The sequence below is a fragment of the Colobus angolensis genome, unplaced genomic scaffold (assembly GCF_000951035.1).
Source record: "Colobus angolensis palliatus isolate OR3802 unplaced genomic scaffold, Cang.pa_1.0 Scaffold699, whole genome shotgun sequence".
Lineage (NCBI taxonomy): Eukaryota > Metazoa > Chordata > Mammalia > Primates > Cercopithecidae > Colobus > Colobus angolensis.
In genome coordinates this window covers 318,104-345,504 of record NW_012120698.1, presented here as the reverse complement: position 1 = coordinate 345,504, position 27,401 = coordinate 318,104, and the positions used below count along the sequence as shown (strand labels likewise).

The 27,401-nt window shown below is 38.5% G+C and overlaps 1 protein-coding gene across 1 annotated transcript; it reads right to left on the bottom strand.

Annotated features, from left to right (window-relative positions):
* Positions 1-962: 962 nt before the first annotated feature.
* On the bottom strand, positions 963-8,311 carry CDX4 (caudal type homeobox 4). Its single transcript, XM_011926561.1, has 3 exons — positions 7,810-8,311; positions 1,926-2,071; positions 963-1,169 (listed from the first exon to the last, which is right to left on the bottom strand). The coding sequence occupies exons 1-3, from the start codon at positions 8,309-8,311 to the stop codon at positions 963-965; spliced, it is 855 nt and encodes a 284-aa protein (XP_011781951.1).
* Positions 8,312-27,401: the final 19,090 nt, after the last annotated feature.

Genomic DNA, 27,401 nt, shown 5'->3' with positions numbered 1-27,401 from the left:
GCTCTCGGCAACCTGGATCATTGCAACCCCTTTTCTTAGTCAAGCTGTGTGTTTTTAATTTGTAAACTGCAGCTTCTTGGATTATAAACCAGTAAACTACATTGACATGACATGATGTGGGTAAAATTGAACAGGTTGAAAGGTGATGGCACGTACGGGTTACATATCAGTTCACTGTCTTGTGCTTACACAAGTCTTACCGGAATGGGAATGGAGAGACAGAATAGGGGGTAGAGTTTATTCTATGAGTTGGAGATGTGCCTTACTCAACCAAGCTGGCCTATTTTGTTTTAGTCTGGGTTCATTGTTTTGACAAGATTTTAAAATGACACTGCAGGTTGAAAGTTCTGAGATAATTGATGCCAGACAAGTATGACTGAGGGCCAAAATTGTCTATTTTATTGGTTGTTCTTGTTAAGTAATGACAATGGAATCAGAATCACCTTCTGATGATTTTTAAAACATTTATCTTGTTATAAAAATTATGTTAGCTTTTGAATTAAACACTTAGTAAGGTAGCTAAAGATAGATAAACTTCGGTTTACCTTCTTTTCACTCCTTAAAGATAGCATAAAAGAAAACACCTAGCATCAAATAACAAACAAAAGTACACATACACAAATGTGTTTTCTGGCAATATTGTATTTTACAGTCTATTCATAAGCAAGTTTCTGAAATTGTGAACAGACTTGAAAGGGCCTGTGATTCTAGCTTTTAATTATATAGCTTACTACTAAGCTTCCTGAGTGACTGACATAAAGCACAGCACATGACAGGAGTTTTCTGGGGATAGTTTCTAAAAGTAAGAGTCCCCTAGATTATCTTCAACTCATTGTACATCCATCTGTTCCAAATACTGCCTTACAGGGAATTACACACTGCTCCAACTCCCTTGCAGATAGCTTAGAGACCCAAAAGGCACCACTAAAAAAAGGGCACTTTAAATTTCTCTTTGCTTTCTTTCATTCAGAGACTATAACCTGCTGTATCTCAATAGGCTGAAATCCACGAACAGCAGATGGTGTGGTGAAAAAAGTGTTAGGCAGTTCCCCAGGGCTGATGGAGCCAGAGTCACTTTGCACCGAGCCTCCACTATTCTCAAACTGGGAGATTTTCTTTTTGATCATCTTTCTCTCCTTGGCTCTGCGATTCTGAAACCAGATTTTCACCTGAAACACAATGGAGCAACATACTGAATGCAGTTAACTTAGTGATTTCTGACATTGTACACAGACTTTAGCATTTACAAAGCCCCTTCATATGCATCACTTCATTTGAGCCTCACAATGACCTTGTGAAGTATGCCCACTTAACAGGTTAGAAAAAAAGCTTGAGACTTAGAGAGGGCAAGTACTTTGCATGAGATGAAACTGAGATCTAAGTCTAGGGCTACTAACTCTGAATGCAATAATCTTAATATTATACCTTACCCGCCTCCTCTGTTGCACAGGTGGAAATAAATAACGGTGGAATGATAGATGCTGAGGAGTGCTGATAAGAGAGAGATATTTAAATAGCAAAGGTAATTATAATCAGCCATTTCTATGTTTTATTAATATTTCACTAAAAAGTCCTATTAGTAAAATATTAACAAAATAAAGTAAAATAGAAAATTTATCTTCCTATCAGTAATAGTATACTGATAGGAAGTTTGTCTTCCTATTAGTAAAGTATACTGTTACTAATAGGAAGTTTGTCTTCCTATTAGTAAAGTATTAATGAAACATAAATGAGTGAACAAGGGTGATGACATATTATATATCTCTTGCTGGAGATAGACAAGAGCGATATCAATGTGCATTCACACGTGGTCGAAATGCAAGCTACTTGGGATAAGGCAACGCATCAAGGGAGTTTACAATTCTAGAATTCTGATTCTATTGAAATTGACTATATGGGACATGTTTGATATACTTCTGGTGTACCTGTCTCTCAGAAAGGCCCAGGTTAACTGCCAGCTCTGATTTTCTCCGGATGGTGATATATGTATTGCAATGGAATTCCTTTTCCAACTCCAATCTTTGATGATCAGTGTAAACTACACGATACTTTTCTTTTGTCCTGGTTTTCCCTGTTAGGAGAGAAAGCATTGCATTTAATCATTTTCTGCTTCTTGGAGATCGTTTTAGTTAAAGAAATCATAGACGCTCTTCCCACCCTCTTCTTTACTTTAAAATATAAAATAAATACATTTTTGAATCAAATATTCATAAAAGTCCATTTCTCCATTGAATACACTCTCATCTGTGGCTATGATAGCAATATCTCAGTCTACCATCTATAGACATAGACATATATCTATATATCTATATCTCTCTTTATACATAAAATCAACATCTCTTTAATTAATGTATCTCCTAAAATGATTGGTCAAATCACAATCATCCCATCTTGACCTATTTTTATAGCAGAGCATTGAAAATGCTTAAACACTTTAACCCATGGTGTTTATTACCTTCCCACTTACATATGTGATTAGCATTGGTAGTAATAGTAATGCCTTTATACAGGTACTTCCCATTACATTTTATGCAGTCTTTTCATACTGTTCCTATTAAACCTCTTACCTACCTTCTTGAATTGTGCGGAACATGTCTTATCTCCATTTTACAGATAAGAACATGAAGCTCAGGGTAAATGACTTTGTGTTAGAGAATTGAGGAGTGGGGACCCAAACATATATCTTTGACTCCTATTTAAGCATGCTAACTAAATGTTATTCCAAGTTCAAATATGCATAATAGTGGCCCAGGAGTGGAAAGCACTTGTGGGATCCTGACACTATAGTTACATAATTTCCTAGAGTTTGGTTTGAATAGTAATTTAAAAAGAAAACATTAATTGTCATTTAGCAGATTCTGTTTCAGAAAACCCCATTACCTATTAGAAAAAAAATAGTTTTATGTGGGAGTCTTAATTTTTATTACCAAGTGGATAGTGAATGGGGGAAGGAGGAGGTATTGACTTAAGCAGAATAAAGTGAGTATTCCATGCCCTTTGAAAGGATATACAAACATTTGCTTTGTGTTACAACATTTAACTAATTCCTCATGCCCTCCTTCAAATAGAGCTTTATTCTTCCTTTCAAAATTTCCAAAGGTACTTAGGAAGTTCTCTTTTCCTTTTAATTTCTCTACCCTCCTCCAGGATCTTCCTCCTTTTCTCTGTGGGTTTTAAATACTCCTTCTGATCTTCCCTGGTTGTTTTTTATGTGATTTTTTGGGGGCGATCCGTAGGACAAAGACATCTTTAAAGTGATTCCCTAAACTCCATTGAGGTGTTAAGATACAGCACAGGCCTAACAAAAGAGCAAAAGAGTTACATAGCATCAGATCCCATTCTGAATCTTCTTTACATTCAGAACACCAGCCAATTGGTTCAGAATTTACAAGCCCCAAACGAATGTGAGACACCCTTTCATCTCCAGAAAAGGAAAAAAAAAAGGACATGAGTGAAGAAATAAATTTTAGATAAGTGATATATTTTAAGATTAATCTAAATGGCTAAATAAATAATGAACTGAATAAAATCTCCTTTCCCTGCCCTTAGAAAAGGAAAACTATGTGGTCCAGTCAGTTAACCTACCTTAAACTCCTAAATTCTGAGCTGGTTTTCTGAACCTAAGCAAAAACCTGGAAACCAGAAGTTTGCCTTTTGGCATGTTGTAAAGACAGAATGTATATTTAGAGAAAAAATGAAAACTTGGAGATTTCATTTATTTCTAGAACATCGAATCTTGAGATCGAAATGTATCTTTGATATCATGTTTTCTAAAACTTCTTAATCTTAACGTTGCTGAGTGTTTAAATTAAGACTTGAGGCAGACTGGTTAAAAATTCAACTTGTCTTTATCCATGTTTTATGCTCTTTGATCATCAATAAATATAACCAGACATCAATAACTCTGGAAACACTGTAGTCCTTCCCCACCCCCTTTGGTCATAAATTCCCTCTTGCAGTTTCTTCTGAGGACAATAAAGTCAAGACCAGGCCCCTTTATTTGCCATAAAAATCCTACCCTTTCCGGCAATATAACCTCTGAAGAAAGGAGGCGTAAGGAAGAGCCTGGCTGCATATCAAAGCCATGTGAAGTGTTAAAAAGAGTCTGTTGCCAAAATCTGATAGATAAGACCTGAAACTCCAAGAAGATGTAGCTCAGGGGAAAAAAACTGACTACACAGTTTACGAAGAGAAATAAATTTGAATTTCCTGGTGCTCCTTTTGTGTCCCTCTCCTCAAATTGTCTCTCCCAATCCCGTTGCCTCTTCTTCTTAAATGATGAAACCAGATAAAATGATGAAACCAGAATAGACGATGAAGGGGATTTGGACATTTTCTGGTAAAGTATAATGTCCATATTCCCATACCCAAGCACTAAAAAATAGCACTAACAGAATGAACTTTTATTGCTCAAGCTGTTCTCTTCTTCTAGAGACTATGACATTTGAGTGTGATGGGCTCCATTTTCAGCAGTTATTGAGTTTATTTAGGAAATTAATACTATCTAAGATGTATTTGCCTTCTCCTCAAAGAGTCAGGAAAACTTCTGTAGTTAAAGATGGATGGAGTCCTTCCCATCCTCCCAACCACATTATCTCCCCAGAATTCACAAGCAAATGTCACAATATATGATAACTTGTCACCCTAAATAAAATTAAAATGCTGTTCATTTGAAAGACTGGCTGCAAAAGTGCTGCTAGGCAGAAAGTCACTCTCCAAACATAGAGGTGATGATGATGATGGGAGTGAGTGTAAAGACAATAAAAACAAATATTTTTCTGTAGGAAGTATTGTCTAATTGACCCCACTGTGAGAACTTTTCATCTTATGGGATTTATTTCACTGTTTATAGCTAAAAATTGCATCCAAATTCATTTTTTAAAAGTTGTTCTGTGAAACGAGCAAAACCAAGGAAGACAATGATAACTCTCACGAATTATTAAGCAACTAATTTTATGAAGTGTCCTTATTGAATAATGCCTTTTAAGCATAAATTCCTCCATGTTGTCCAGTGGCTTAAAACAATCAATCAGAATCAGAATCAATCACAATTACTTCCTCCTCTCCCCCTCTTTTCCACTTCTAACAGAAAAGTCTCTCTCCAGCCTGCTTAGGTTATCACCTCACCAATGTTTAAAATGTGAAAGCACATGAAAATATTTAACTTTCCATAGAAACTTTTCTGTCATATTCCTTTTTGCATAATATTTAAAGTTAGATATGTATAGAAATAGACCACTTAGAGAACTAAGAGTAGATAAACATGTCTTCCATTTAAATCAGATCACTTAGGGAGCAGTCATTTAATCTATGTGTCAGCCTCTTCACTCTCATTAGAAATTCACATGCTATAATAGTCGCTATGAAATGTTTTCTGATTGTCCACTAATACCTGTATTTTTCTTTTTTTACATTTATTTAAAACATTTTTCAGTAATGGAAAGAACTTTCATTTGACTACCTTAATCAAGGGTTACTTTCATATTGAAGTTCATCTTTTCCTCTCAGTCATAAACCATATATTGTCCCACAATACTACAGGGTGAAGTGGAAAATTTAGGAGGATCTGACTCATTCATTCATTAAACAAATATTTAAGATTCACTACGCGCTAAGCATATAAATGGGTGCATTTTGGTCCTCAGTGGGTGGCCCAGTGAGGTGATCGGTTTAACTTTATACCGAAAGTTATATAACCTGATGTCCTTTGAAAGGGTTTCAATGGATCCATGAATCTCCTGAAATTATGTAACAAATTACTTATGTGTGTGCTGCTGTGCCTTTGTGCATTTTTCTAGGGAGATAACCAAAGATTTTCATCATATTCTTAAATTGCTGCTAAATATGCACCTTAGACTATAAGAATACAGCTAAGGGGTTATTTTCATTTATAAGACATTAAAATTAAACAAAGTTTTAATTTAATGAAGTCTTATCTATAGAATAGGCAGCCAATAATCTAAAGGGTTCCAATATCATTCAATTTTAAACTTCTCATAGAAATTGGATAGAAAATCTTGTGAAGGTGCCATTGTAAAGTCAGGTTTGAGGGTTTAGCTAATGATGAAGATGCAAGAGACTAAGGAGCCCCTTTCGAAAACTTCCCTGGCATTAGAATTACCCAAGAGACAGACTCAGGCTAATAAAAGCAAATGTAAATGAAAGACTTTTAATCAGATAAAACTGTCATATTTTTCCTCATAAACAGAAAAATCAAGGCTGGAGATAATTTCTTTTATCTCATCCATTTCCTCTCTTGTTCTCTATTGCAAACAGCACGCCAGTGACTTTCCTCTTAATGTGTTTCAAAACATAATCCTAGACTGCGAGCAACTACTTTTCTAGCTAGCTTTTGTGTCTTTTTCTGATTGTTAGGGTTTAGTGAGTGGATGTTAATTATAACCCTGAGATAAGATGTAATAAAAACTCCGGGAATGCCCCACCCTAACATCTTTTTCTATTCTACTTTGTCGACAGACTCACTCATATTTTTAAAAAATGCAGATTTACTTGCAAACGCTTTAAAACCAAGAACTCTATTTTACCTTGGGATTGCTACTCTAGTGATGTTCTAATACACAGAACTTCCTCTTCCTGGCTAAAAGTTGTCCTAATGGTAAAAATGGGTCACTTCCCACCCTCCTGCCTTTGCTTTTTGGAGGAAAGACAAAGTGCAGAACTGAGAACAGGAGCATAATCATTGTGGACAAATGCTATTGAAATGCCATTTCCTCCCCAGAGGGATGAAAATACTCAGAGTCGATTTTTACTAATTTTCTCTAATGACAGGGAGCGAGGGTTGGAATAATAAGAATGTAATAAAAGAACAACAGCTGAAAACAAACATTCCTCCCACCGCTCCGGTCTAAGATTAAAGTAGAACAGCCACTTCCGTCACCCTGGCTCCCAGCAGTCGCCCACTGGCTTGCTGGTTAGGCTGAGATCGCGATCTCTGTGCCTTCCTGCGCACTGCCGCAGACCTGCATTCAGCCCCTACGCCTGAGAGACGCCTGCGTTGATAGTTATGAGGGCTTTAGCCATTTATTAGTGCTGGAGCTAATTCGTTTGCGTGCTCAGCGGGTGTGAGGGTTAGTCACCGTATTATGTGCCAGGTCAGTGCTCTAGCCTTCTCGCCTGCCTCGACACTTGGGTTAGAAGAAAGGACATTGTAAGACGGCAATGGATTTTAGGCCAATTTGCCTCTGCCAACTTGTAGGAAGGAAGCTGGAACTTCCCTGAGAGGCCAGGGTGACGAGGCTGCTTTGCCGTCGGGGACTTCGTGGCTAAACTGGAGAGTCTGTTGCCAGCCAAGCACTGTAAACCTAAATTGAGCATCACCAGCTTTGGGCGCGGGGAGGTGGGAGACAGCCCGCTCAGATGGGTAAGGGTTTGGAAATGGAAGTCAAGCAGCAGTGCCTGAACAACGGGACACCACAGCTGCCCTCTCTCTTCATTCACCCGTTGAGCTTTCTCATGCATCTCTTTTCCTATGTGGGCAACTACAGGATTGCATCCTGATCCTTGTGGCTCAACATACCCATTGTCCACTCACTCATTTTCTTCATGGAGCAGCGAAAGGCGAAAATCACCTCTAGGGTAGGTTTAGTCCCAATCACTGCACTCAGTGAGTGAGTTTTGAGCCCAGGCGAACGCGAGGGAGATGCCTAATAGGTCAGTCAGCTATATAGGGGTCTCCTCAGCTAAGCCCTCTTGGGAGAGGCCTGAGAAGTAGGACGGCAGACCGACCGAGAGAAGTAGCGCAGAAGGGAAGGAAGGAAAAGTGTGTGGGCATTGGAATTGATTACTCACCCGTCACCTGCACGGTCTTGCGCATCCATGCATAGGGGCTGTGGCGGCTCCTGCTGGGGGAACTGGCGTTGGCGGCGCCTGCGTCCATCGGGACAAGCGACCCACCAGCCGGGCCTGGTAGGCTGCTACCGCTAGTTCCACCGCCCGCAGGGCCCAAGTTGCTGTAGTCGGTCGAGCAGAAAGCGGCAGGGCTCGAGGTCATGTCGTTCACCGGCACTGTGCCCATTGTACTAGACTGCCCAGGATACACGCTCCAGTCTTCTCGCGGGGGACTGTAGGGTGAGCCCCAGTCTCCCAGAGACTGCCTGTGAGGATCCATGCTGGGCATATGAGGATACCCCATATAGTGCGAGAAAGCCGGTGCCACAGAGAAATTGGAGGCTGGTATCGGACTCCCACCGTCCCCCGTGCCTCCTGTCCCAGCTGTGCCGCCACCCCCAGGGCTCTTGAGAGTGCCCGGGTACATGCCTGTTTCTTTCTCCAAAACGCAGCTTCCGTACATCGTGGCTTGGGTAGAAGGCGCTCCCTAAGCCATCCTGAGGTCCCTGTAAGGCCCCAACTCGACTTTGAGAAGCCCAGAGAATAAATTTATCAGTACGTAGTTGTGCTGCAAGCTCCTCTGCACCCCTCAGACTACTCCATCCCACGTTTCCTGCGAGGGTATCCAGGTGACTGGTAGCCCTGTATAGATAGGCCACCAATGACTGGGCTGACGTCAAGGGGCTTCAGGCTTTTACATAGCATTTGCATTCAAATGAAGAGCCATTTCACTTTCACAGGAACTTGTTCACCCACTCCCCAAGCTCCCAGGCCTTTCTGTCTCATTTTTCTTGAGTCTGTCCATCTAGTCCCCATAGCGTCAGTATTGTGCTTTTGGGGACAGGAACTCCTCCAGGGGTTTCTGATCAGCTCCCCTCAAAGTCAGACAGAGCCCTGCAGAAACCGGGCAAAGTTCCGCTCTCTAGGAATCAGTCCTTACACAGCGTCCTCCTCCCTTTCACCGATCTTCCCGCGTCCAACCTGCATCTGCAGTCTCCTTCTGCCCAAATTCCCTCGTAGGGGTTTACTGCATGGCACTGGCCCAGGCTGCCAACGAAAAGAGCTTTCCCTTACTCTCCTCACTCCGTCCATCAAGAGGACGCCTTTGTTTCCAAGGGCAAAGATTCATTTCACAACTCCGTTGAGCGTCTACTGTATGCCAGGTACTGTGTAGGTGTGGGAATACAGCAGTGAATAAAAGACAATTCTTGCTCTGCCTTCCTAAGATTACACTGTAGTGGATGGCAGGCTGAATTAATCGAATGTTTTACAAATATGCACAAATTAAAGAAAGATGAATAACGTAGGTTATGAAAAATGGTAGGAGAGAGAGAGAAGAACCGTGTAGATAATAAACTTTCCTATTTTCATGTCAGTCCACTACTCTCAGGTGTCTCTTTCTGCCAGGTATGGCTTCTGTCCGAAATCCAGTGCCTCAAGGGGCCAGAACTCTTGCAGTCTCAAATCCATAGCAGCTGCAGCAAACTAAAAAAGTTTTCTTTGTAAAACTCCAATCGTTGAAAAAGACATAGACTTGCTAGTAGATGCCAATGAAATCAATATCTTGCCTCAAGAAACTAGGTCACCTCTTGTGTTCCTCCTCTCCACCCAGCGCCCCCAAGACCTACCACAGTCTTTACTCCAGGCTGCTTCCTACTCAGGAAATTTGCTCCTCCACAAAATCCAACATAACCTAGCACCCCCATCCCCATTTAGCTAATCCCTCTATGGCTTTGGGAAAGTCACTTAACCTCTCTGAGTTTCATGGGTTTCCCCTTTTAAAAATAGAGAACCAAATTGTATCTACCTTACAAGCAGTATTTCCTCAGATAATGCAAGCAAACTGCTTAACTTGGTGCTTGGCACACAGTATGGGACCACTGTATTCACTCAACAAATATTTATTGAGTACTTAGTGCTGTTCTATGTATGGAGACATCAGTGGTGAGCAGATAAAGCCTCTGGCTTTATTAAGCATATATAACAGTGGGGAGAAACACTGATAAGTAATTAAATTTTATGGTATATCAGACAGTAATCAACTCTATGGAGAAAAAAAACAGGGAAGGAATATACAGAATGCTGGGAGGTGGATGTTGGAATTTTAAATGTGATAGTCTAGGATGACTTCATTGAGAATTGACATTTAAGTAAAATATGAAAGTTAATGGAGTGAGGTAAGAGGAGAGAGGATTCAGAAGAAAAAAACAAGTGAAAAGAGAATGTTCATTTTCTGTTGGCGAAAGTGCAAGGAAGACAGTGTAGCTAAAGACTAGATGAGGTCTAAAAGCTGAAGGAAAATAGGCCATTGCAAAAATTCTAGTTTTTGCTTTGAGGTAGGGAGACATTATAGGGTTTAGAACAGAGGAGTGACATGATTTGAGTTAAATTTTGAGTGGTTCTCTCTGGCCTTTGGATCAAAAATAGACTGTAAGTAGACAGAATCAGGCAGATTTTAAAAAAAGACTATTGCAATAATACAAGTGAATGACAGTGTGGGTGAAGATAAGTGGTTGGATTCTGTATATATTTTGAAACGTGTTTCAGAGAAGAAGGAAAATGAGTGATTGATCAGAAAAGACCAATTAAAGTCTGGTGCTGGGGAGAAGGAACTAAGAGGCAGGAAAGTAACATACCTATTGGCACTTTTTACACTTTTTGCGTATTATTTTATCTTCACAACAGCCCCATGAGTTATTGTCATTCCCATTTTAGAGATGTAGAAACTGAGGCTCAGAGAGGTGGCATGACTATTTAAATGCACATGGCTGGTGTGTGGTAAAGCTAGGTTCAAATTCTGGGCCACCCTGACTGCAAGGCAGAGTTCTTCAATTGGTACCAGGCCAAATACACAACATCAGGGTTTAGAACTGGGGCTTAGCTTCTATTTTCTTTCTCTGCTCAAGCTTTCAGGCCTGGCATTCAAGTCTTCACAATATAGACCCAATTACCTCACATTATTCTTTCACCTGTTCAATTCTGAGGCAAACTATACTATCTGATATTTGAAAAAATATGTCAGAGTGGAAGCACATGGAGGATCTTTAGAGGCTGACTAACCCAATATTATTATTTAACAGATTAGGAAACTGATGGCTTGAGAGAGGAAGGTAATCTTTAAGGAAGTGAACCCAGGTCCATTGACTACCAGGTCAGCACTCTTTCCACTAAAATAAAACTATCTTTGCATTTGCAATTCTTTCTACTAGGCTGTGTCTCTCTACAATCTTCTAATTGCAGAAAGAAAAAAAATTGTTCAAAATCTCCCAATTTTTCTTTAAGAGATGTAGTCTCACTTGTCACCCAGGCTGGAGTGCAGTGGCACTATCACAGCTCACTACAGCCTCGAACTCCTGGGATGAAGCAATCCTTCCACCTCAGCCTTCTGTGTAGCTGGGACTACAGGCACATTACCAACTTACCCAGCTGTCTCTATTCTTCAAGGTTCAGTTGAAATGTGCCCTTCTCCCTGAAGCCCTATGTAGTGATGCTCCTCTCAGAAAACACTCTTCCTCTTCTATGAATCCCATTATCAATTCCCCTTCCCGATGGACTGATGGAGACTATTTTGTCTACCTTAGAGTTATTTGAGATCTGTCTGAATCTTCTGAAATTTGAGCACCTTGAAGGGGCATAGGGAAGTATGTTTGAACCCAGTGGAATAAAGCGCCCTTGTACATGGTAGGGTCTTGGGAAATATTTGTGTACTGAATCAGTAAATTACCTTGGAACTGCAGATTGGAAATCACTGTTTGATCCAGCTCCAGGGATGTCTGGAAGAGAAGCGAGTAAGAATATCGCCCAGTGCTTGACAGAACTTGACTTCAGGTTTCCTCTGGTTTTTGTTTGTGTGTGTGTGGTGATGGGGAGGAACAGACAGGGAGGTTTAGTCTGGTTTATTTAACTGGAACTTTTGATTTATTTATTAACTTGAAGATTAACCAGAGAGGCGGCTTCTCTGCAGAGATCTTACTGCCACTAGGGAGTAATTTCTTAGTTTTTCGGAGACTTAGAGAGGCAGGTATCAAATAGGGCATCTGTTGGACTCTGGGCTGACTCCCACTGATCAGATTTGTTTTAAGGCTTGAGGAAGATAATGAGTGCGAAATTGCTTTGTAAACAATGAGATCCACCTATGATGAACTATGGAGATCTGGGTAAACCTTTTCTTTAGCAGCCATAATGCTTTGGGAGAATCCGAGTGCCTGGTAAATATTCCCTAAGCCTGGTCTGGCCTCTCAGTTCTGTGCTAGTAGCCAAAGGTTACTCTCCACTCTACTACACCCCTCCCTAACCCTTTTCCACTATCCTGGCTGAGATTCAGGCCTGATCTGGGTCTCTGTGCTATGGAACTTAGCTTCAGTCATCAATCATTGGGCCCTCCTACTACAGGGAGGGAGATGAGGAATCCAGAGTTTAAGTTCTTTTTTGTTTATATGGTAACTGAAGCTGAGAGTAGGGCAGGGTCTTACCTAAGGCAGACACTATTAGGTGATCTGTGGAACTGCGATCTAAACCCAAACATGACTGAATGTAGACCTCTGCAAGGCACTCCACCTCTCTCAGCCTCAGTTTCCCAACACTATAAATGGGGCAGACAATAGAGACCATTCTATAGGGACGTTGGGAGGATTAAGTGCACCAGTAGTGTGCTCAGTACATAGCCATTATTATTGTCATCTGGAGAGTGGCTGGGACTCCACAGAGTATTGGCCTACTGTGCCTCTTCTGGTCCACATCCTTGCATGGAAAATGCTTAGTAATTGGAGTGAAGGCCCAGAGCAATTTGAACATGCTGCTTGTTGCCTTTGCATTCAAGCTTTACACTCTGGGCTCTGAACATAGCCCTCATTCACTCACTCACTCCAATCTCCCTCCTCAATCCCTTTGGAACCTTAGCAACACCAGTGCTTGGGTTTCTGCAAGGAGGGAAACCTCAAGGCCTTTACATCCACCTTCTTGATCACTGTGATGGGCTTTGCACTTCCAGGACTAGACACTCTGGGAAACGAGCAACACTAGGCTCTGGGCTTGCCCTAAAGCATCTCAGTTGAGGCAGGACCTAGGTATGTTTTGGAGAAAAGTTAAGGTTTTTTTGTCGGAATATGAGTAGTTAGGGCAAGTACCAACTGGAGTGGTGGAGGACTGGTACTCTATACCCACCCTGTCACCGGATCTAGCAACCTGGTTCTTGATTAGGGTAAAAAGGGAGAGAAAGGCCCAGGGCTCTGAGATGAAGGCCAAAGGACAAAGTGGTGAAGAAACAGGATTCTTTGGCTTCCAAGGATGGCTCAACTCTGGGTAAGAGGTGTATATGAGGCGGCAGTTAGGGCTCAATGACTAATGCCAAGAACCCAGACTTGGAAGGGACGTGTAGGGGAGGGATTTTGCAGAAGAGAGAGAGAAAAGAAAGATAGGCCAATGAAGAATGGGGAGACAATGCAAAGTCGACACTCTAGCCCTGGTAGGAGAGTCTCAAACTAACAGTCTGAGAGGATGAAGGAGGCCGATTCTCTAAAATAAAAAGATAAGTGCAAGTCTTGGCTGTCTGCTTGGAGAAAGAAAACCAGAAATCTAGTTCACAGAGCAGGCACTTTAGGCTAGAGCCTGTGCTGGGTCCTTGCTTGTGCAAATTCCCATCAGGCTCACTAAAATCAAAGGGAGTAGATAGGATCAGCCTTATTTTATAGAGGTGAAGAATACAGAACTAAACCTCACTGAGGTTTAGTAATGGGTTCAAGGTCAAACGTCCATTAAGCGGCAGCTGGTAAATCATACTCCAGACAGACTACAACATTTATGCAGGTCCTGGAGATCATGATGGAGAATAATGACCTAGCAGTAGTGCCTATATTTACTAAACATAGTATAAAATGGAAAATTGGCAAGACTATAATAGGAGAGATTTAGATTAGTTCTGAAGAAGAATATGCCCAGTCTGATGGCCAGAAAGCCCCAGGATAGGTGAACAAGTTGATAAAAGAAATATAGACCCTCCATAACCTCCCTCATTATCAACATCTAGATGCAAGAATTCAATTTGTATCTTTGGGGGAATATAGTCATTTAATATTCCATAGAAAACGTTTAGGGATTAGGATTACTAACATGACTTGTATGCAAATGTCTTATTCTATACTGTTCCTTAACTTCAGGATTAAGAAAATCTACAGGAAGCAGGCAGTTTACCCTTTGAAAGCAGCTTGATGGATGCTCCTGGAATAGAAAATTAACAACATATTTCAATTAAAAAATGTGTTCAAGCTAAAGCAAAAAACAAAACAAAAAACATCCCACACTATAGTACTACAATTGTTATAATCAATGAACCTACGTTGACACATTATTATCACCCAAAGTCCATGATTTACATTAAAGTCCACTCTTGGTGCTGTATATTCTATCGGTATTGATGAATGTGTGACCTGTATTGACCATTGAATTATTGTGCAGAGTAGTCTCACACCCTAAAAGTCCTCTCTGCTCTGCCTGTCATCCCTCCCTCTAACCCCTGGCAACTATTGATGTTTTTCCTGTTTCCATAGTTTTGCCTTTTCCACAATGTCATATAGTTGGACCCATACAATGTGTTACCTTTTCAGATTGACTTTTTAAATATAGTAATATACATTTATGGTTGCACCATATCTTTCATGACTTGCTAGCTCATTTCTTTTTAGCACTGAATAATATTTCATTGTCTGGATGTGTGACAGTTTATCCATTCACTTACTGAAGGACATCTTGGTTGTTTCCAAGTTTTGGCAATTATGTATAAAGCACCTATAAACATCCACATGCAGGTCTGTGTAAGAACATTAAGTTTTCAATTTGTTTGAGTAAGCACTAAGGAGCATGATTGTTGGATTGTATGATAACAGTATGTTTAGTTTTGTAAAATCCTGTGAAACTGTCTTACAAAGTGGCTGTACCATTTTCCATTTATTTCAACAACTAATGAGAGTTCTTGTTACTTCACATCCTTGAGAACATTAGATGTTGTCATTGTTTTGGATTTTGGCCATTCTGACAGGCATATAGTCATATTTCATTGTTCTAATTTGCAATTCCCTAATGACATATAATGCTGAATAACCATGTATATGCGTATTTGCCATCTGTTTATCTGTTTTTTTCAGGGAAGATGTCTGCTTAGGTCTTCTGCTCATGTTTTAACCAGGTTATTTGCTTTCTTACTGTTGTGTTCTACAACTTCTTTGTATATTTTCTTTCTAAAAAAACTTTTATTTTAGGTTCAAGGGTACATATGCAGGTTTATTACATAGGTAAACTCGTGTCACAAATTTGTTGTACAGATTATTTCATCTAGGTACTAATTCTAGTACTTAAAAGTTATTTTTCTGCTCCTCTCCCTCCTTCCACCCTCCAACCTCAGCTGGGTCCAAGTGTCCCCATTGTTCCCCTATTTGTGTCCAGGTATTCTCATAATTTAGCCTTCACTTATAAGTGAGAACATACGGTATTTTGTTTTCAGTTCCTGTGTTAGTTTGCTTAGAATAATGACCTCCAACTCCTTCCATGTTGCTGCAAAGGACATGGTCTTGTTTTTATATGGCTGCATAGTATTCCATGGTGTATATGTACCACATTTTCTTTATACAGTCTACCATCGACGGGCATTTAGGTTGATTCCATGTCTTTGCTACTGTGAATAATGCTTCATTGAATATATGTGTGCATGTGTCTTTGTAATAGAAAAATTTATATTCCATTGGGCATATATCCAGTAATGGGATGGCTGGGTTGAATGGTATTTCTTTCTTCTTTTTCTTTTTTAAGACAGAGTCTCACTCTATCACCCAGGCTGGAGTGCAATGCATCATCTCGGCTCACTATAACCTCTACCTCCCAGGTTCAAGCAATTCTTGTGCCTTAGCCTCCTGAGTAGCTGGGATTACAGGTACGTACTACCACGCCACCCAGCTATTTTTTGTATTTATAGTAGAGACGGGGTTTTGCCATGCTGGCTAGGCTGGTCTTCAACTCCTGACCTCAAGCAATCTGCCCACCTTGGCCTCCCAAAGTGCTGAGATTACAGGCATGAACCACCACACCCAGCCTGGTATTTCTGTCTTTAGGTGTCTGAGGAATCACCACACTGTCTTTCACAATGGCTGAAATAATCTACACTTCCACCAACAGTGTATAAACGTTCCTTTTTCTCCACAACCTCACCAGCATCTGTTATTTTTTGACATTTTAGTAATAGCCATTCTTACTCGTGTGAGATGGTATCTCATCGTGGTTTTGATTTGCATTCTCTAATGAACAGTGATGTTATGCTTTTCTTCATATGATCCTTGGCCCTATATATGTCTTCTTTTGAAAAATGTTCATGTCCTTTGCTCACTTTATTTTTTTAGAACATTTTGGGTTTAATTTTATTTCAAATGTTCTTTGACATGGGAATTTTAGGGTACTTTTGATGCTCGTGGTCATTATAAATCTACAAGATGGGGCAAAACATGTTTCATTTTCCTTCCTATTCTACATTTTTGTTTTATCTACTTGTTTTATCATTATGTTATAACCTCATATGTAAATTTATTATACTGTTATAAAGTCACATAACACGAGCCTTCCACAACTTATGAAATAGTACTAAAGAGCTGTAGAATGCAGGTGGTATTAATTTTGGCCTCCCAGGATCTTTTTCTGTGTATGAGAAAATATCCAATTTATGAGGTTTGTTGAAAATTAAGTTTCAGTTATGGCAATAAGAGTGGAGAATGCAGCATACCTGCTTTCCCAGTCTGACTGGCAGTTAGGGTGCAGAGAATTTTGACATGAGATGTAGAAAGCCAAAAAGAAAATGATAAAATATCTCTCCTCTCCATCTTTCTCCTCCACCTCCTGTTCCTCCTTCTTCTTCTCTCGCTGACCTTCCTGCCTGCTATTTTTGTGATAACAGCAATTTTTTCAGCAAATATGATCTAATGTATGATCTAGGGTGGTTTTCCTAGCTGGTTAATGTATGTATAGTTGTCTAGCCCTCCTAATACTTTTGTGAGCCAGCCAATGTCTTTTTAATAAGTTGCTGTTTTCCTTATTTCAGGGAGAGCTAGCCTCTGTTAATTGCAACTGAAGAGCAGGACTGTTACAAGACACTAAAGCAGAGAATATACATAGTCAATAAACAGAAAAAGTAGCACTTTAAATAAGAATAAAATATATTGATAAATGTGAACACATGGAGATTAGTGACAATAGAAGGTAATGATTCATTCCAAATAATCAGGCTAGCAGGGCATACAGAGTCATTCTGAACTGTCAAGGAAACATTTATATGTATGAAGACCTATGCTCCAAAGGAGTTCATGATGACAGTTTACAAGAGCAAAGACATGGAACCAAATGCCCATCAATGATAAACTGGATAAAGAAAATGTGGTACATATACACCATGGAATACTATGCAGCCATAAAAAGGAATGAGATCATGTCCTTTGCAGGGTCATGGATGAAGCTGGAAACCATCATCCTTAGCAAACTAATGCAGAAACAGAAAACCAAACACTGCATGTTCTCACTTATAAATGGGAGCTGAACAATGAAAACACATGGACACAGGGAGGAGAACACATGCCAGGTCTTGTTAGGGGGTGGGGGGTGAAAGGAGGGAACTTAGAGGATGGGTCAGTAGGTGCAGCTAAGTACCATGACATACTTATGCCTATGTAACAGACCTGCACATTCTGCACATGTATCCCAGAACTTAGTAAAGTTTTTTTTTCTTTTTTTTTTAAATGTAAACTTTACCCACTTTTTAATGGGGTTATTTGGGTTGTTTCTTGTAAATTTGTTTAAGTTTCTTATAGATGCTGGATATTAGACCTCCAACAGATGCATAGTTTGTAAATATTTTCTTCCATCCTGTAGGTTGTCTGTTTACTCTGTTAATAATTTCTTTTGTGGTGCAGAAGCTCTTTAGTCTAATTAAATCCATTTCCCCATTTTACTTTTGCTGCAATTGTTTTTGGCATCCTCCTCATGAAATCTGTACCTGTTCCTATGTCCAGAACGGTATTGCCTAGGTTGTCTTAGAGGGTTTTTGAAGTTTTGGGTTCTTACATTTAGGTGTTTTATCCATCTTGAGTTGATTTTTGTATATGGTGTAAGGATGGGATACAGTTTCAATTTTCTGCATATGGCTAGACATTTATCCCAGCACCATTTATGGAATAGGGAGTCATTTCCCCATTGCTTATTTTTGTCTGCTTTGTTGAAGATAAGATTGTTGTATTTGTGTGGCCTAATTTCTGGGTTCTTTATTCCTTTCCATTAGTCTATGTGTCTGTTTTTGTACCAGTACCATGTAGTATTGGTTAATATAGTCTTATACTATAGTTTGACAGTAACATTTTGGTGACAGTAACATTTTGTTTACTGTTGCCCTGTAGTACACATTGCCTCCTGCTTTGATCTTTTTGCTTAGGATTGCCTTGGCTATTTGTGTTTCTTTTTAGTTCCATGAGTTTTAAAATAGTATTTTTCTACTTCTGTGAAGAATGTCATTGGTAGTTTGATAGGAATGGCATTGATTTTATAAATTGCTTTGGGTAGTATAGCTATTTTAAAAATATTGATTCTTACTATCCATGAGTTTTTTCCATTTATTTGTGTTATCTATGATTTGTTTGAGGAGTGCTTTGTAATGCAAATCTTTTCTCCCTGTATGTGTCTTGTCTAATCATTCTCTTGACACAGTGTTTTGCAGAGCAGAAGTTTTAAATTTGAATAAAGTTATTCCTTTCATCGATCATGTTTTTGCTACTGAATCTAAAAAGTTGCTGCCATACCCAGGGTCATCTAGGTTTTCTTCTATGTCATCCTCTAGAAAATTTAGTTTTACATTTTACATTTAAGTCTATGATCCATGTTGAGTTAATTTTTGTAAAGGGTGTAAAGTTTGTGTCTAGATTCATTTTGTTTTTTTTTGTTTTTGGTTTTTTGTTTTTTGTTTTTTTTTTTTTTGGCATGTGGATGTCCTGTTGTTCTAGCAACGTTTGTTGGAAGATGATCTTTGTTTCATTATAATGCCTTTGCTCCCTTGTCAAAGATCAGTTGACTGTACGTATATGAATCCATTCCTGGGTTGTCTGTTGGGTTCCATTTATCTATTTGTCTATTCTCTTGCCAACATGACATGGTCTTTATTACTGTAGCTTTATAGTAAGTCTTGATGTAGGATAGTGTTAGTTCTTCAATATTGTGTATTTTGGGTCTTTGCCTCTACATATTATCCTTAGGATCTGATATAGTTTGGCTGTGTCCCCACCCAAATCTCATCCAGAATTGTACCTCCCATAATTTCCACTTGTTGTGGGAGGGACTTGGTGGGAGGTAATTGAATCATGGGGGCAGGTCTTTCCTATGCTGTCCTTGAGATAACAAATAACTCTCATGCCATCTGATGGTTTTATAAAAGAGAATTTCTTTGTACAGGCTCTCTTGCCTGCCTTTGTGTAAAACGTGACTTTGCTCCTTTTTTGCCATCTGCCATAATTTCGAGGCCTCCCCAGTCATGTGGAACTGTGAGTCAATTAAACCTCTTTTTAAAATAAATTACCCAGTCTTGGGTATGTCTTTATTAGCAGCATGAGACCAGACTAATACAGGATCAGTTAGTCTATAGCCACAAAATAAATTGAATTTGATTAAGATTACATTGAATCTATAGATTGAGTTGGGAATAACTGACATCTTGACAATATTGAGTGTTCCTATCCATGAACATAGAGTATCTCCCCTTCTTTGTTTATTTTATTTTGTTCAGAGTTTTGGGGTTTTCCTCATATACATCTTGTACCTATTGTGTTAGATTTACACTTAGGTATTTTTTTTAGTGCTAACATAAATGGTAATGTGGTCTTTTAAATTTCAGAATCCACTTGTTACTGTTATATAGGAAAGGGATTGACTTTTTATGTTAAACTTGTATTTTGCAATTTTGCTATAATTGTTTATTAGTTTCAGGAAGTTTTTATTGTGAATTTTTTTTGGATTTTCTAGATACACAATCATGTCATGTGTAAACAAAGATAGTTTTATTTCTTTCTTCCCAATTCATATACTATTTAATTTCCTTTTCCTGTCTTATTGCTCTAGCTAGGCTTTCCAATATGATGTTGAAAAGCAGTGGTGAGAGGAGACATCCATGCCTTATTCCTGATTGCAGCAGTAAAAGAAAAACAAGTTTCTCATCATTAAGTAAAATATTAACTCTAGACTTTTCATAGATACTATTTATCAGTTAAGGAAGCTTCCTTCTGTTCTTAGTTTACTGGGAAATTTTTATCATGAACGAATGCAGGATTTTGTTAAATGCATTTTCTGCATCATTGTCATAATTACATAATATTTCTTCTTTAGCCTCTTCATATGATGGATTATATTAATTCATTTTTGACTGTTGAACCAGCCCTGCATGCTTGGGATACATCTTATCTTGTTGTAGTGTGTAATTCGTTTGTTCAATAATGGATCAATATTTTGCCAAGGATGTTTGCATCTATCTTCATAAGAAATATTCATTTATAGTTTTCTTTTCTTGTAATATTTTTGGAGGGTTTTGATACTAGAATAATGCTGGTCTCATGGAATGAGCTGGGAAGTATTCCCCCTGCATCTATCTTCTGGAATAGATTATAGAAATTGGTATAATTTTATTTTTAAGCATTTGGTGGAATTCACCAGTGAACTCATCTGGGACTTGTGATTTCTATTTTGGAAGGCTATTAATTATTCATTCAAATTATTTAATAGGTATCAAACTAATTGAATTGTCTATTTCTTCTTCTGTGACTTCTAGTAGACTGCATTTTTCCAGGACTTCTATGCATGTCATCTAGTTTTGATAAACATTTGATAATGTGTGGGCATAGTTTTCATAATATTTATTTGTTATCCTTTTAATGACCATGACATCTGTAGTTTTATTCCCTGTTTCATTTCAGATATTAGAAAATTGTGTTTTCTCTCAGTTTTCTTAGCCTGGCAAGAAGTTTTATTAATCTTTTCAAAGAACCAGTATTTGGTTTTGTAGATTTTTCTTATTGTTCCCTTGTTTTAAATGTCATTTATTTCTTCTCTAATTCTGTTTCTTTTCTTCTGCTTACTTAGAATTTAATTTGTTCTTCTTTTTCTAGTTCTTTAAGATGGAAGTTTAGATTTGGATTTTCTTCTCTTCTAATGTATGTATTCAATGCTATAATGCTTTCCCAAAGCATTGATTTTGCTGCATTCCACAAATTCTAATAAGTTGTATTTTCATTTTCATTTAGTTCAAAGTATTTTGATAGGAATATCATTGAATCTGTAAATAGCTTTGGAAAGTATGCCCATTGTAGTGCTATTGATTCTTCCAATCCATGACCATAGAATGTTTTTTCCATTTATTTGTGTTGTTTCTTGTTTCTTTCAGCATTGATTTTTAGTTCTCTTTGTAGATATCCTGCACCTCCTTGGTTAGCTGTGTTCGTAGGTAATTCATTTTCTTTGCAGCTATTGTAAATAAAATTGTGTTTTTGATTTGATTTTCAGCCCAGATGTTATTGGTGTATAAACATGTACTGATTTTTGTATATTGATTTTGTATCTTCAAACCTTACTAAAGCCATATTTAGTTCTAAGGGCCTTTTGGCAGAGTCTTTAGGGTTTCCTAGGTATAGGCTTAAAATAATATCAACTTTTGCCTGTTTAGTATGATGTTGGCTGTGGGTTTGACATAGATGTCTCTTATTATTCTGAAGTATGTTTCTTTGATGCCTAATCTGTTGAGGGTTTTTATCAGGAAGTAATGTTGGATTTTATCAAAAGCTTTTCCATATTTATTGAAATGATCATATGGTTATTGCTCTTAATTCTGTTCATGTGGTGAAACACAATTATTGATGTGTGTATGTTAAACCAGCCTTTCATTCCAGGAATAAAGACTACTTGATAATTGTGTATTAACATTTTCATGTGCTGCCTGATTTTGTTTGTGAGTATTTTTCTCAGGATTTTTGTGTTTACATTCACCAGGGATATTGGCCTGAAGTTTTCTTTCTTCATCATGTCTCTGCCAGGTTTTGATATTAGGCTGATGCTGGCTTCATAGAATGAATTAAGAAGGGATCTCTTCTCTCCTCTTCTATTTTTTGAGATAATTTCAGTAAAATTGGTAACAGTTCCTTTGTGTATGTCTATTAGAATTCAGTTGTAAATCCATCTGACCCAGGGATTGTGTTTTGGTTGGTAGTGTTTTTCTTTTTTCTTTTTTAAAAAATATTATTACTGATTTTATTTCAAACCTTGATATTGGTTCTTTCAGGATTTTAAATCTTTTCTGAATTCAATCTTGGGATATTGGGTGCTTCCAGGAATTTATCCATTTCCTCTAGGTTTTCTAAATTGTGTACATAGAACTGTTTATAGTATTCTCTGAGGATCTTTTATAGTTCTGTGGGATCAGTTGTAATGTCATTTTTGTCATTTCTTATTGTCTTACTTTGATCTCTCTGTTTTCTTTGTTAAAATATTTAAATTTTTTCTTGAGATGTCTTCTTTGTCTTATATGTTATTTTAAAGTGTATTGTTTAATGTCCAAGAATTTTGGGGCTTTCTACACAACTTTCTGTTATTGATTTCTAGTTTAATTCCATTGTGGTGAAAGCAGATGTTGTATGATTTCTATTCTTTTAAATTTTTTAAGTTGTGTTTTTTAGGTTAGAATGTCATCTATGTTGATTAATGTTTCATATGAACTTAAAAAGAATGTGTATTCTTCTGTTGTTGGATGCAGTGGTCTACAGATGTCAATTATATTTAGTTGCTTGTGATATTGAGTTCAACTGCATCCTTAATAACTTTCTGCATGGTAGATCTGTCCATTTCTGACAGAGGGGTATTAATGTCTTCAAATGCAACAGTGGATTCGTCCATTTCTCTTTGATGTCCTGTACATTTTTACCGCATGCATTTTGATATTCTCTTTTTATGTGTATACACATTATGAAATATTATTTCTTGCCAGGCGCGATGACTCACCCCTGTAATCCCAGCACTTTGGGAGGCAGAGGCGGGCGGATCTCTTGAGGTCAGGAGATCGAGACCATCCTGGTCAACATGATGAAACTCCATCTCTACTAAAAATACAAAAATTAACCAGGTGTGGTGGTGGGCACCTGTAGTCGCAGCTACTCGGGAGGCTGAGGCAGGAGAATCGCTTGAACCCAGGAAGCGGAGGTTGCAGTGAGCCAAGATCGCACCACTGCACTCCAGCCTGGGTGACAGAGCGAGACTCTGTCTCAAAAAAAAAAAAAAAAAGAAAAAAAAAAAAGAAATGTTACTTCTTGTTGGAGTACTGACTTATTTATCAGTATGTAATAACCCTCTTTATTCCTGATAACTTTCCTTTCTCTAAAGTTGTTGGCTCTGTCTGAAATTAATATAGCTACTTCAGCTTTGCATTCCATGTCTTTCTCCACCCATTTACTTTTAGTTTATATATGTCTTTATATTTAAAGTGGGCTCCTTGTAGACAACATACAGTTGGATATTTTTGGATCCACTTTAACAGCATATGTCTTTTAATTGGTGTATTTAGATGATGGGGGCAGTTTAAAGTGATTGTTGATATAGTTGGATTAATATATACAATATTTGTTATGTTTTCTATATGTTACCTTTGTGTTCTTTCGTATTTTTGGCTTTCACACTGCTGTGGTCTGAGTGTTTGTTTCCCCAGAATTCATATGTGGAAGTCTTAACTCCTGAGGTGATGGCATGACAAATGGGAGCCTTTGGGAAGTGGTTAAGTCATGAGGACTCCACTTTCATGTACAGAATTAGTGACCTTATGAAAGAAGTCTGAAGGAGCTTGGTCACCCATTCTGCCATGTGAGGACACAGCTAGAAAATGTCATCTATGAGGAAACAGACCTTACCAGACACTAAATTTGCTGGGGCCATGATCTTAGATTTGCAGCCTCCAAAACTGGGCAATAAATTTGTGTTGTTTATAAGTTTCCCAGTCTAAGGTATTTTGTTATAGAGGCCTGAAAAAACGAAGAAACATACTTTTGCTGACTTTTTGTGGTTTTAATTAAGCTTTTAATATAATTTCAACTTATTTCTTAGCACATCAATTGATATGGTTTGCCTGTGTCCCCACCCAAATCTCAGCTTGAATTGTAATAATTCCCACATGTCAAGGGCAGGGCCTGGTGGAGATAATTAAATCATGGGAAGTTTCCCCATGCTTTTCTCATAGTAGTGAATAAGTCCCATGAGATCTGATAGTTTTATAAATGGGAGTTCCCCTACACAAGCTCCCTCTTGCCTGCTGCCATGTAATATGTGTCTTGCTTCCCCTTCATCTTCTACCATGTTTGTGAGGCCTCCCCAGTCATGTGGAACTGTGAATCATTTAAACCTCTTTCCTTTATAAGTTACCCAGTCTTGGGTATGTCTTTATTAACCATGTGATAACAGGCTAATACAGTAAATTGGTACCAGGAGTGGGGCACTGCTGTAAAGACACCTAAAAATGTGGAAGCAATTTTGGAACTGGGTAACAGGCAGGAGTTGGGCCAGTTTGGAGCCTCAGAAGAAGCCAGAAAAATATGGGAAAGTTTGGAATTTCCTAGAGAATTTTTTATTGGTTTTGACCAATTCAGATAGTGATATGGACAATAAAGTCCAGGCTGAGGCGGTCTCAGATGGGGATGAGGAACTTGTTGGGAACTGGAGCAAAGGTGACTCTTTCTATGTTTTAGCAAAGAGACTGGTGGTATTTTGCCCCTGCCCTAGAGATTTGTGAAACTTTGAACTTGAGATAGTTGATTTAGAGTGTCTAGAAGAAAAAATTTCTAAGTAGCAAAGTGCTCAAGAGGAAGCAGAGCATAAAAGTTTCAAAAATTTGCAGACCTAATGATGCAGTAGAAAAGAAAAATCCATTTTCTGGGGAGAAATTCAAGCCATCAGCAGAAATATGCATAAGTAGTGAGGAGCCAAATGCTAATTATCAAGGCAATTGGGAAAATGTCTCCAGGGCATGTCAGAGACCTTTGCATCAGCCCCTGCCATCATAAGTTTGGAGGCCTAGGAGGGAAAAATGGTTTCCTGGGGTGGGTCCAGGGCCCCAATGCTGTGTGCAGCCTTGAGATTGGTGCCCTGCATCCCAGCTGCTCCAGCTTTGGCTAAAAGGGGCCAAGGTACAGCTCTGGTTGTGGTTTCAGAGAGTGCAAGCCTTGAGCCTTGGCAGCTTCCATGTAGTGTTGAGCCTGTGCATGAACAGAAGTCAACAACTGAGGTTTGAGAACCTCTGCTTATATTTCAGATGATGTATGGAAATACCTGGATTTCCAGGCAGAAGTTTGTTGCAGGGGTGGAGCCCTCATGGATTACTTCTGCTAGGGCAATGCAGAAGGCATATGTGGGCTTGAAGCCCTCACACAGAGTCCCCACTGAGGCACTGCCTAGTGGAGCTGTGAAAAGAGGGGCACTGTCCTTCAGACTCCAGAATGGTAGATCCACCAACAGCTTGCACTGTGCACCTGGAAAAGCCACAGAATCAGTGTCAGCCCATGAAAGCAGCCAGGAGGGGAGCTGTATCCTGCAAAGCCACAGGGTGGAGCTGCCCAAGACCATGGGGACTCAAGTCTTGCATCAGTATGACCCGTATGTGAGACATGGAGTCAAAGGAGATCATTTTGGAACTTTAAGATTTGACTGCCCTGATGGATTTCAGAAGGGCCTGTGGCCCCTTCATTTTGGCCAATTTCTGTCTTTTAGAACAAGTGTATTTACCCAATGCCTGTACCCCCATTGTATCTAGGAAGTAACTACCTTGATTTTAATTTTACAGGTTTATGGACAGAAGAGACTTGCCTTGTCTCAGATGAGACTTTGGACTGTGGACTTTTGATTTAATGCTGAAATGAGTTAAGACTTTAGAGGGCTGTTGGGAAGGCATGATTGGTTTTGAAATGTGAGGATGTAAGATTTGTGAGGGGACAGGGGTGCAATGCTACAGTTTGGCTGTGTCCCCACTCAAATCTCATTTTGAATTGTAATAATATCCATGTGTTGAGGGTGGGGCACAGTGGAGATAATTGAACCATGTGAGGCAATTTTTTCCATACTGTTCTCATGGTAGTGAATAAGTCTCATGAGATCTAATGGTTTTATTAATGGAAGTTCCCCTGCATAAACTCTCTCTTGCCTGCTGCCATGTAAGACATCTCTTGCTTCATTTTTGCATTACACTATGATTGTGAGGTCTCCCCAGCCACGTGGAACTGTGAGTCAGTTAAATCTCTTTTCTTTATAAATTACCTAGTCTTGGATGTGTCTTTACTAGCAGCATGAGAACAGACTAATACATCAATTATATATTTTTTCTACTTTAGGTGTCTCTTCAGTTTGCAATACACATTTACAACTAATCCAAGTTCACTTTTAAATAACATTATACTGCTTCACAGGTAGTACAAGTACATTATAATAACAAAATATTTTCTATCTTTCTGAACTTTCTATTACAGCTGTAATTCATTTCTCTTATATATAAACACACACATACACACACACACACACACTGTTGCTATTTCTATTTGGGACAAACTGTTGTCTGTTAGATCAATGAAGATAAAAATATAATTTTTTTATTTTACTTTCACTTATTGCTTTTCTAATATTTTTTCTTTCTTTAAATACATCCAAGTTTCTGACAAATATTGCTTTCATTATTCCTGAGGAGCTTCTTTGAACTTTATAAGGCCATTCTTTTGATGACACATGTTCTCAGTTCTTATTTGTCTGACAAAATGTTTATTTTGCCTTCACTTTTGAAAGATTATTTCATAGGATACAGAAGTTTGGTGGATTTCTTTTCTGTCAATACTTTACATATTTCATTCTAATTTCTTTTTGCTTCTCTGCAAGTAAGCCATTTTTAAAACTTCTGACTTCTTTCATCTTTTCTTTATCTTTGATTTTCTGCAGTTTAAATGTGATAAACCTAAGTGTAGCTTTTTCTTTTATTCCTTTTTGTGGAATCATCCCGGTTGATTCTCTTAGTGTCCTGAATGTTGTTAAGTGTTTGACGTTAATTTCAGAAAATTCTGTCACTTCAAATATTTCGTTTTTTCTCTCTTTCTTCTCCTTATGGTGTTCCCAGTATGCATAGTTACATCTTTTGTTGTCTGGCTGTTCTTATTCTGTTCCCTTTTCAAATATTTTTCTCTTTGCTTTTCAGTTTTGGAAGATTCTATTGTCATGTCCCCAAGCTGAGAGATATTTTTTTCTCCCCCATGTCCAGCCTACTGATGAGACAATCAACAGCATTTTTTATTTCTGTTGCACACCATATTTTGATTTCTAGTTTTTGTTTATTTACTCATTTAAAAATTTGTTTAAAATATAATTCACTGTTTGAAAATAACAACAATGTTTTATGGTACTTATAACTTATATAGACATAAAATACATGACCACAGTAGCACAAAAGATAGAAAGCATAAATAGATGTACATTGCTGTAAGGTC

What these genes read in the sequence shown, in the direction of transcription:
- CDX4 (XM_011926561.1), bottom strand. Translation starts at nt 8,311, where the DNA reads ATGTACGGAAGCTGCGTTTTGGAGAAAGAAACAGGCATGTACCCGGGC. An exon ending in CAAGACCGTGCAGGTGACGG is followed by an intron (nt 2,072 to 7,809) that starts GTGAGTAATCAA and finishes CTCTCCTAACAG; the next exon opens with GGAAAACCAGGACAAAAGAA. An exon ending in TGGGCCTTTCTGAGAGACAG is followed by an intron (nt 1,170 to 1,925) that starts GTACACCAGAAG and finishes ATTGTGTTTCAG; the next exon opens with GTGAAAATCTGGTTTCAGAA.